The following is an 11973-nucleotide window of genomic DNA, read 5'->3' on the forward strand; positions in this document are numbered from 1 at the left end:
GGTTATATTTGTGACAGGATTTTATGTGTATTGAATAGACAGATCTACTGTGATTTCTTAGATTTTTGTATGTTAAATCTGGGATGGTGTTTGACAGTTGAAAACAATCATTGGGGTGTGTTGTGTGTGTGCGTGCATGGGTACATGTGTATTTTTGCATATGCAAGTATTTGCGTGCGGTGGCAAGTCTGAGCTTGTGCACGCATGAATTTGTGTGTGTGTGTACGTGAGTGTGTGTGTGTGTGCGTGTATATGTGTGTGTGTGTGTGTGTGTGTGTGTGTGTGTGTGTCTAATATGTGTGTGTGTGTGTGTCTGTGTGTGTGCGTGTGTGTGTGTGTGTGTGTGTGTGTGTATATATATGTGGGAGTGTGTGTGTGTGTGTGTGTGTGTGTGTATATATATGTGTGAGTGTGTGTGTGTGTGTGTGTGTGTGTGTCTATACAACACACAACAGTCATCCCATGGTATTCCTTCTAATACGACGCCATAGTGTCCACGCCTGTGCCCGTGATGTGTAGCTGCCTATACAAAAGCCCAGACAGCCCATAATATACAGTTCCTTCAATGAGCAACAAAAGGCATTGGAGACGATACACAACCCCCCCCACATCCCCCCACCCCCAAGCCATGTGGTCATTCAGCTTCATTAATCACATTAATGGATTTCTTAGGGGGGGTGCATCGTAACACAATCCCACACACACACATACAAATGTACACATAAACAAACATATGCACATTCGCTTCAACTGTAGCACACACACACACACACACACACACACACACACACACACACACACACACACACACACCAAATGACTCCACATGCAGTCACATAAAGTGTGCAAAAAGAATCAAATGTGCACAAAGACTCACAGACACACACACACACACACACACACACACAAAACACATAAAGTCTTTCACAGTCTGTGAAAGAGTGAGCAAGAGACGGAGAGAGGGAGTGAGAGAGAGAGAGAGAGAGAGAGAGAGAGAGAGAGAGAGAGAGAGAGAGAGAGAGAGTGGGCGAGAGAGCCATAGGACCCCTTGGCGAGGAGACTTAGGAGCATAATTCTGTGGTGTAATAAGTCTGGGAAACACACAGCAGTACCATTGCAGGACTGCTTCCCTCCCAGCCGTGTGGTCAGAGACTAACCTGATCTGATTCATAGATCCACTGAGACACACACACAGACAGACACACAGACTGAGCGACAGACAGGCAGCGGGACGGACGATTAACGAAAGACGTAAAGAGAGACTGGAGAGTAGAGATACAGACTTGATCAAGTAGAGGGAGTAGAACAGATATGATCATTCCTCCAATTGGCTCGGTGCTAACCAATTTCCATAGGCCCAGAAAACAAGTGCAATGTGGTCTTATGCTACAGCTACATTGAGGAGGACACCCGCCAACCCAAGCCAAATTACCATAGAGGTGAACAGCAGTCAACAGAGCCCGATTGGCCACTCGGGGCAGAATGGCAGTACATTTCGACCAATCATCTTTCACTTCAGGATTGGCTTATGTGTGAGTGGTCAAGCAGAAGACTTAGTCCCGCCCTCTTGTACGATACGTGACAATGAGGCCCTATGAAGCGCCTAAGTTTTCCAAAGCGAGTGTCAAGTGGGTCTTGATTAATCTTTGTAACTGACGTTAACAAATGAGGCCATTGGCAAGAAGTAGGAAAGAAGAAGAGTTTTAAAGCATTAATTCAAAAAATTCCAAAAGCTTGTCACTGCGTCAAATTCCCCACTGAACCGGACAGCATAATAAATGGCCAACTGGAAAAGCCACAATTCATGGTGACAATGAGGTCCTACTGGTAATTTTTGGCAGCAAGTGGTTTTCTATGTTTTCGCAATCTACCGATGTATCTCCCACGGTTGCTTCACATCAAATGTTGGTACCGCCACCGGCTCAATCAGAGGGCTCAAGGGAAATTCAGTCTTCTGGGAAGCTGCTGCTTTTTAACCCACTTTGGGTCTACAGAAAAGGGGAAAAAATGAATCTGAGAAGAAAAGATAACTTTTTGCTTTACAGCAATGTTCTTCTCCTAAGCACTTTAAAAACACCGGTCTCACCGGGGCTCAAAAGCAACAGTTGACCGGTTACCCCGGGCAACAAGGCTTTGGCCAACGTCAACCATTTTGAACGGTGTGGTTACCATTGGCGACCTTCCCATGAAGATCCCATTAGTCCCATTTAGATCGGGAAGTGTACGTTGCCATGGAGACAGTGCAACAATAAAGACAAAGTGTTGAGTTAAAAAGTTAAAAGTGACCCAAATAAATGTGCCGTTGTGTAGATAGAACATTTTCCACTGAAGTTTGCAACGCATATAAAAATAACTACATTTAGCACACCAATTATAAACTATATAAGAAGAAGAAAAAGAAGAAGAAGAAAAAACAACATTTCAACCAGTCTGCCATTTAATGGGCAAAACATCAAGAAAACTAAGTCTAAAGCACAATATGCCGCAAGATGTTGAATACGTTGCAAAGTCTTGAATCAAACGCACACACACCCCCAGATTGACTGGTGTACACCACCGACGGATTCTCCTACTCCAGGGGACAAACAAGAGAGTAGATTGAGAACATGCCCCGCAGATCCCTGATGGATGCTGTGTCCTTTAAACCAGACGATCGTTAACGCACTAAGAAATTAAGTCATTAGTTTGTCATGACAGCCGGTGACACCTCTTTTATTAATCCTGGCCTGCATCATTAATACACCCTAATTGTAATTAATTGGTCTTACGGGTTTCAGGGACAATCACGAGACCCTCTGAGTGCGTGTGTGTGTGTGTGTGTGTGTGTGTGTGTGTGTGTGTGTGTGTGTGTGTGTGTGTGTTTGTGAGGAAGGGGGAGGCAGGTCGCATGTTGACAAATGATATGAATTGGGGTTTGGCAATTGGCACACATGCAGACACACACACAGACATACACACACACACACACACACACACACACACACACACACACACACACACACACACACACACACACACACACTCCATGAACATCTTGTTACAAGATCATAAAAGGATGAGATCATGACCCACACAAAAAGTAACCTGCTGACCCCATTATATGAGAATAGTTCAACCTATTATTATCATACGAGGCAGCCAGTTTACACAGGCAACCACGCACACATACACAGACAAAGGGGTAGGAGGGGATAGGCTGGTGCGTCCTCTGTCTGCATTGTGTATGTGCGTGTGTGGTTGTGTTTGTGTGTGTGCGTTGTTTGTGGTCCAAACTGAATCGTCTCTAGTCAACATTCCACAGTGCTCTCTAGTGCTAAAAAAAAAAAAATCTGTCTTCCACTAGTACATCAAACGCTTTACAATATACCACAAGAGACACACACACACACACACACACATACAAAACCACGCCCCCCCCCCCCCCCCTCAAAAGCCAAAAGAATCAGACAGCTCAGAGCAATGCTCGCGGGTGAAAAACATCACCAAGCTGAGTGGCTGAACAACCACAGGATAGAACAACACACATGCACAGACACACACACACATGTTCACAGGAACACTAACATGATTAGAACCATGATTATACATAATCATGCAGCACACACACACACACACACACACACACACACACACACACACACAGCAATCCTCAGGTTACTTGCACAATCATACAGACTTACATTGTATGAAGGCATTTGCACAACCCGCTTGGTGTTTGGTCGTTACGTCAGGATTATAAAGAGTTGTGCAAAGTGACCACGATGTGCGATTGTGGTGATAGTGCGTGTACATGTACGTTTGAGCATGTGATCAGACATACAACCTCAAAAGGGAGGGGTGTTCGGCGGTGTGCTTTGATTATGTTTCCTGGGGTGTTGTTGAATTGCTCTTGTACTCAATGCCTCGCTGATCACGTGACGATGACACTTATTTAACATGCTTTGCCATTTCATCATCAGGTACCACTATGTGTTGCATATTTCAGATATTTTTAATAGGCCAGGAATTCAAATTATGTTGATCGCCTTACAGATCATGCGCACAAGTACAGATGAAACCCTACGCAATCACACATACGCACACATGATATTTTCTTCAATTAAAATGATTTATACGATTAAACAAATGCCATATGCTCGCAATAAATCGTGTTATTAACTCCAAAAAATAGGCGCTGTGGATTTCACGGCGAAAAAACTATAATTTGCGGAACTGAAGACAAGGTGATGATTTACCCAGTCTTCACTCACAATATTACTTTCCCTTTTTCCTCTCTCTTCAGTAATGACGCAGTTAATGGTTTCCGTGCTTACCTCATGTTATGGTAATCGGGGAGGCATCTGAGATTGAAAATTAACGTTTGCATTGTGAATACACAAGAAAACGTCCATTATCTGAGCAGGTATCCACTGAAAGCACCGTGGCCTGCTAAAGACATTAAAAGATCATTTGTGTCAAATCTATTATGTGTACGTCTCCGCGTCTTTAGCCCTCGTTAGAAACCTCAACGAGTGTGTACTCATTACAATACGATGATATGGTAAGGGGGTATCTAACGGCAGGTAATTTGATAGTTGATAATGTCACAGCAACACAGTTTTAGTTAAGCGAACAGAGAGGAGAGACTTTGATGTCACTGTGGGCCTAAGATTAGCCTTTCACAGTTCAAGCAGGGCGAAATAAAATGTGACAGCAGGTCAGAAACTAATGAGTACGAATGACTGTTATTATATAATACTTTTCTACCAGTGCACTATTGTATTTACTATGTAGTCTTTAGCAGACGCCTTAATCCAAAGAAACATGCAGCCATTTTTTTTCTCAAATGACAACAGGTAGGGGTTAAGGCATCCTGCTCACGCATGCCTAGAGGTAAACTTTGGACATTTACCCAACACCTTAAGACTTTCCCGCCCCCCAAAACAAGAAGGTTCCAGAAGAGGGGCTGACCTTTGCTGATCATCAGGTTACAATCGCGTCATGGCGGTCCGCTCTCAGACTTGACATCAGCTCCCGCCGTTGGGGGTGTGGGGTGGGGTGGCGCGTACCGTCTCGTCGTCCGATCGACGTCCCTCTTCGCGCGTGACTCCGCGCCTCAGCGTCGGATTTACCGCCGCCGCTGAACCCCCGACGGTCCGATAAGCCCCCCCGCCGACCGCCCGCCTTCAGCGCTAATATCCAAAACGGCCCCGCGGCGTCGGGTCCGGACGTCGCTCCTCCGAAGACACACACAAACGCACACCCTCCTGGTGTTTAGCTTGGGCGTGTTTCCCCTCTTGGTTTTTTTTCAACTAGGCGCGCTTGATATATTCCATGTACCGTCCAGCGCACCACTCCACACCGCAGGGAGGAGCTGGTTATACTGTTCTAGGTTCTCATGAGCAAGGCATCGCCGGTCACCTCTGGTTCTGGGGGGTGGCGGTGGTGGTGCAGCTGGGGGGGGGGAGGGGTTGAGGGGCGGGGGCGGCAGTCAGGCCTGCGCTGGCATCGATGCCGTCATCACCATGGAAACCTGTAACCAAAAGGGAAGACAAATAGGGACTGTGAGACCCAGAAGAAAAATGGGCAATGCTCGAGCTGCAGTTACTGGAACTTATTATACCCATTTCCTCTCCGGCCGATCTGACTCCTTCTCAAAAGTCTTTTTCTTTTTTTTTTTTTTGTCCGAAAGCCCGGGTCTGTCCCGGCTCGGGACGTCCCGAGCTTGACTGGCACGCACTGCGAGCTCAGACGCTGATGGGATGTGATTAGCTTCAAGGAGTCCGTTCAAATCATTTCTACTTCTTTTTTCGACTCTTTTGTGGGTTCGCCCTACCTTGTAAACCTTTTTGACAAACACGCAATTCATTTCTGACATTCCTGTGAACCAGTCTAGTTTTTTGGAGTGATATACTATCTAGCACTACTAAGCTCTAGCATTTCATAATAATGGCACACTCTTCTTTAAATCATTTCACACATCGTTGGAACATCTATCACCAGGGCATATGGTTGTGGACATGCCTCCAATATTCCTGTCTGATAGAGCTACTCTTTCACTCCCTGTGAATTAACGTTCTAGCTCTCTTTATGGTGAGCATGAAGTGTGCATGTCAGAATAGAAAGGCCTCAATTCCCATCTTAGTATGCAGAAACATTGCATGCTATAGTGCAGGACAACAGCCGTTTAAAATAACCGCATTATGTACGCCATGGGCATTAGGAACTTACACTATGTTAGAGTTCAAAGTATCACTTGAAATTAGTTTCCGATATCTTTTTCTTCATCCATCCTCCCACTGTAATATCATATCTCCCTCTCTCTGAGTCAGTTGGGAATGTGTTGTGTTCGGCCCAAAACTGCCATCTTTCTCCAAAAGTGAGTATCACGTAGCAGCACGAGACTTCCTGTGGCCTTGGCTGTCTACGGCTGTATTTTAGCCGCTGTGTAAATCCAGCAGTAAAAGTCAAGTCCTCTCCCTGCATTTCCCCTTTTGTCGCCCCAACCACGAAACATCACCCCACCCATCTATACCAGCCATCTTTATTCCTCCGCCTTACTCGATGGGAGGAGGGAAAAAGATGGAGGGAACGGGAGAAAGGAAGGGAGAGAGAGCGAGAACGCCCTCCTCTTCCTCACTTACTCCCCCTCTCTCTCTCTCTCTGTCAATCTCTCTCTGACTTTCCTTCTCTCTCTCCCTTGCTCTTTCTCTCTCTTTCTCTCTGTCTGTCTTATCCCTCCCTCCCTCTTTCTTTCACCACAAATCTAAATATGAGTCTGTATTTATACAAAGAGAGGCTCCTTCTGGTCAAGCGGGCAGTGTGTGAGGCGTGTTGCTCTCGGTGTTTGTGTGTGTGTGTGTGTGTGTGTGTGTGTGTGTGTGTGTGTGTGTATGTGTGTGTGTGTGTGTGTGTGTGTGCCCGCGCCTTGGGTTTCCCTCTGTGTCTATACTAAAAGTATGTTTGTTTTCAGTGATTGAGTGAGCACACACACACACACACACACACACACACACACACACACACACACACACACACACACACACACACACACACACACACACACACACACACACACACACACACACACACCCTGTTAGGGCCCTATTGCCCTCAGCACCATATATCTCCCCAGTTGGGGTCAAAGGTCGCATCCTCTCCTGTACTGGTCCTGCTCCCTAAACGGCCGACCTTACTCCTCAACCTATGGCACACAGATTCCCCAAACGTCAAGCCGCTACAGCTCTGATGGATACAGTTACTGCTTTTACATGTTTTCTTGTGTCTTTTTGTAGGGGGGGGGGGGGGGGGGGAGTTAAAAGCGGTCTGGTATCTGATGGGTATTTGAAACATATCAGAAGATGTTTTCAATGTAGATGGCCTTTGAAGCCGTGTTTAATGTATAAAGCCGACAGCATCTCCAATGCGCTGGGTTAGCCTTGAGTCGAACACATCTAAACCTCTGCTTGGCACGCCGCTCGTGACTCCGTGGACAGGAATGTGTTTTATCTCTATTGGAAACATCTTCTGATATGTTTCCAATATCGATCAGATACTAAAGCCCCTTCCTGCTCCCCCAAACAAAATACACAGAACTCTGTTACGATTTGCGCGTTTACAAAGCAGGGCCGGTTCAGAGGACTGGAGGATGTGACCTTTGACCCTGGCGTTGGAGATATATGGTGCTGATGGCAGTGGGCCCCGACCACATTGTGTGTATACCTAAAGTCTGTGTGTGTGTGTGTGTGGACGTATACTAAAAGTGTGTGTGTGTTTGTGTATGCCCGTATACTAAAGCTGTGTGTGTGTTTGTGTATGCCCGTATACTAAATGTGTGTGTGTGTGTGTGTGTGTGTGTGTGTGTGTGCGTGCGTGCGTGCGTGCGTGCATGCGTGCGTGCGTGCGTGTGTGTGTGCGTGCGTGGGTGTGTGTCCCATCTTTCCGATGTCACTATATAGGTGGGCTGCAAGACTCTAATCCGCAACAGGCGATTGCGTTAACCATTACATATCAATCTCATCGATGTAAGGGGTTGCATTAAAAAATCTATTTAAAACAATTATCTACCTCTTATCTTAAAAATGTTCTCACGTTACATAACTTTACAAGTCTGACAGGATTTTGATGTCAACCAATTTATTCACTAAATGCAAAGCTAATAGGCAAGACTTTTACTTTGTCCAAAGCACCATTTCTGGGAATGAATGCATGTTTTCACAAAGCCCAGCACTGACCCTCTGAGCTCCGAAATCACCCTCAAAGGCTCCTTGTGTGCCGATCGGAAAGTTTTACTGCAATAGATTCAGTATAATTGAGAGAGTATACTTGAGAGAGAACGTCTATTCTCACAAGCCCGGGATAGGTAGACTAAAAGGTCATTCTACTAAATCCAGACACACACACACAAATTATTCAAATAGCGGTTGCGTTATTACGTAGCTGAGGGTGGTGAGGTGTTAGTGTTGGAAAGGAGTAAAGAAAGAAGGGGATGAGAGACGGAAAGAAAGAGGTAAAGAAGAACAGAAAGAAGTCTAAAAAGAAAGTCAAGAAAGAGGAAAACGTGTGATTTTTCTTTCCACCGTCACCAACCGCTATTTCTTTTCCTGTCCCTCCCATTACTATTCCTCTTTCCCTCCCACCCCCCACCCCCCCGACATGTCCATCCACTTCTCACATTTTCACCTCCACCCCCTCTCTCTCACTCGTCTTCAAACCACCACATGTTCCCCCACCCCACCAACCCACACACACACACACACACACACACACACACACACACACACACACATACACTACCCCCATGATCACCAACTCCATACCACCAACATCCCCCTGAAAGTGTGTGTGTGGTCCGGTCCGGGTATACACCATTACATTGTTCCAGACAGGTTGGCCTGCGCCACTAGCCGGCAGACAAGGGGGGGGGGGGGGGGGGGGGGGGGGGGTGGGGGGGGGGGGGGGGGGCGCGATTGGAGAGAGCAGGGTTTCCGAGGAAATGTTTGTTTTTCTGTTTCCAATTTGGTCCGGCCCGAGGAACTCCACACTCCGCTCTGTCTCAAACACACCATTCATGACGGCCTGACGCACATGATTGCTCACACGTGCGCGCGCACGGGCGGACACACACACACACACACACACACACACTAACACCCACACACACACACACACACACACACCTAAGCCTGTGCTCTATTCTGAGAGCTCACATATGTTCGGTGATCACAGTACCACCTACGAGCATGCAGATACACAAAAGACACACACGTACGCAAACTCAATTGCATCACGCAAAATTTAATTCCACTCGGTTTCACTATGAAACACAAGCCCTCTAATTTATCGTTTGGCCGCATCCCTTATTGTTGTCTGATTTGTTATTGCTAATGCCGTTTCCTATGTCACGGTGGTCAGAGCAATTACACTAGTTTCTTCCTCGGTTTCATTCATATCGTCTCTCTCTCTTCTCTCTCTCTCTCTCAGAAGAGAGAGATTGCCCTTGAAGGGTCCAGCTTTTTTTGTTTTTCCTGATGTGCCCTCGACGTGTTCTTAGATGTAACGTAGACGCACCCATGTTCCACCAATTACGGGACACAGGGAACATTGTTTCAGACGCGGGCAAACTCAGCGCCTGCATCTGACACAGATTATCCCCCCCCCACACACACACACACACACACTTTTTTTGGTGGGGTTGTTTACATTTGGAGTACACAGCTTTTGATTTTTTGAATGTGGTCAGTCACTAATGTTGATCAGTACACATATACAGACAACACACACGCACGCCAAATTAAATGCATACGGACCCTACAGGCTGTGTTTGAGACCACGCCAGGCAATGTTTCAGAAGTACTAGCACTAGCAATATTAGTCGTAGTAGTGGTAGAATTGATAGTAGTCAAATAAATATGTTCATGTTTCAACAGTTCATTAATGGGGCTTGTATATCGTGACGTCGCATCGAAATGACCGCCTCCATTTTGGAAGTATTGGAGCATAAGAATTTTGACGGTAGTGATGTTCGTTCAGTCATTGTTTAGTAATTAATGGTGAAATGATGTGTCATTATGAGGTGACATTGGTGTGTTTCAAACTGCCATAACGTTTCTCAAACATTTCTACAGTACGATATTATTTAGGATTTTACACTACGACAACTCTCTTGACTACTCTCAAAAAATAAAAAATCCCATGATGCATTCTGATGCACAAGCCCTATTGGTTGGGGAAAGACTACCATGGGATAAAACCACCCCCATCTGTTTCTTAACAGTAGCATTAGTTGTAGTTATAGAAGTTGTCGTAAGATGGACTCGTTCCAACAATTAATAGGTTGCACAAGTGGTAAATCTACCTCATGTCATATCTCAGATGCAACGTTTAAAGATTTGCGGCTGGCGATGTAGCTCCATGGTATTAAATTAATCATGGCTGCTGTTTCATACTTCCACGGGTTCTTTTAAGCAGTAGGAAAGCAGTCAGATATACAAATAGCAAGTGTGTTGTTGTTTGTCCGTTAGGTTTGTTTTGTCTTGGGGGTTAGTTATGATGCAATAAACAATCTTGGCAACGGCTAAACAAAACAAGGTGCAGCACATTGTCTCGCTGGGCTGTCCCGCCCTCTGAAAGGACATTGTTTTACTTACTGCACATCTGAATATTCTTATCATTGTTATGGTTAGGATCTTTTTGGGGATATCGCATTGTTCTTCGCTTGACGTAATCAAAAAAGGCTTGTATTTCAAAAAGAAAGAAATACAGAGCCCATATTTTTCTTAATAGTTTGAAATTCGTTTTCTTCTCTGCCTCGGTTGACATGTTCAATGCACAAAAAATTAAACCGCTTAAGCGAATACAAAAGGTAGAAAAATACTTTTGTTTACTTCAGGGAGACAAGCGAATCTCAGGCTCTTTTTTGCTGTCTGTTTACGAATCCGACCGGCACAAAGAATACACAACGTCAGAGGGATAAATGAGGAGGCAAACGGGATCCAAGGTGAGACTAACGAGTGCCAGAGAAGCCTGTTATTCCTCCTTGCTGAGAACCTGCCGGAAGCCCCTTTATAAACCCACACATCCCGGAATGACCCTGAAATTGTCGTTATCGCCGACAAATAGGACAGAGGAAAGACAAAGGGCTCAGCGGGGGGGGGGGGTTGGGTTACCTGCGGAGACGTAACTACGCCACCGAGGGTCGTCGAAACGAGCAGCCAGGGTGATCCGTCCAATTAGCTTTCTGAAAACATGACGGGGGCTACAGCCATCGCTTGGACCTGTTAGCCAGCGAGTGCACCGTGTTGCAGGACATACTTAAAATATAGCCAAAGCTTTTAAGTTCCTTCGAACCACAGTGACAAAGAGACACAGTGTGGGTTAATGCTCGAGATTGATTACATTTCTTTGTTTACCTCAAACATTTATTTTAAAATTCTGCCAGTGCTTCGTTAAATTTAACCGCGACCACGTTTCATGCAGTTAATAAAAAGAACAGAGTTTTATCTTGCCAATCCCGAGGTTTAGCCTGCGTGCTTCAGCGCTGCGGTGAATCAGAAGACAATAGCCGACGTTTAATGAGAGTGGCTGAACGGTGAGTCACAGACCAACTCACTGACTCACATCCCCACCGACACATCAAGCCGCACATTCTCCGAAACTTTCCTTCTCTGCTTCTCCATCTCTTCTCCGAGTCAATCCAATGCTGACTCACAAAAGGAAAGTGCTCGTCCCTAGATGTTAAACTTAGATTTTCTTCTACCTGAAATGACTCTCAGGTCAACCAAGGCCAAAAATGATACCCTAACATTCCACAGAAAGGCAGTTTGACTGTAGTCTATTGTCGCTGTGGGCTGTATAATAAAGCAAATGATTAATTATTAAATTGATGATGCCTATAATTGCAGGCGTCAACACGTTATCAACAAAAAGTTTGTGCATCATTGCCTTCTGGATGCTTTCATGAGCTACACCCAAAAAGGTATTACCAGGGCTGGG

The 11973-nt window shown here is 45.6% G+C and overlaps 1 protein-coding gene across 1 annotated transcript in view; it reads right to left on the reverse strand.

The window, feature by feature from the left end:
* trps1 (trichorhinophalangeal syndrome I) overlaps positions 1-5074 on the reverse strand; it is an 88800-nt gene extending 83726 nt beyond the window's left edge. Inside the window, exon 1 of the mRNA XM_079750136.1 lies at positions 4951-5074. Coding sequence (XP_079606262.1) covers positions 4951-4963 — 13 coding nt within the window. The 5' untranslated portion in view covers positions 4964-5074. The remainder of the gene's footprint in view (positions 1-4950) is intronic.
* Between the last annotated feature and the right edge of the window lie 6899 nt (positions 5075-11973).

Source organism: Pollachius pollachius (genome assembly GCF_949987615.1).
Source record: "Pollachius pollachius genome assembly, chromosome: 13".
NCBI classification, from domain to species: Eukaryota; Metazoa; Chordata; class Actinopteri; order Gadiformes; family Gadidae; genus Pollachius; species Pollachius pollachius.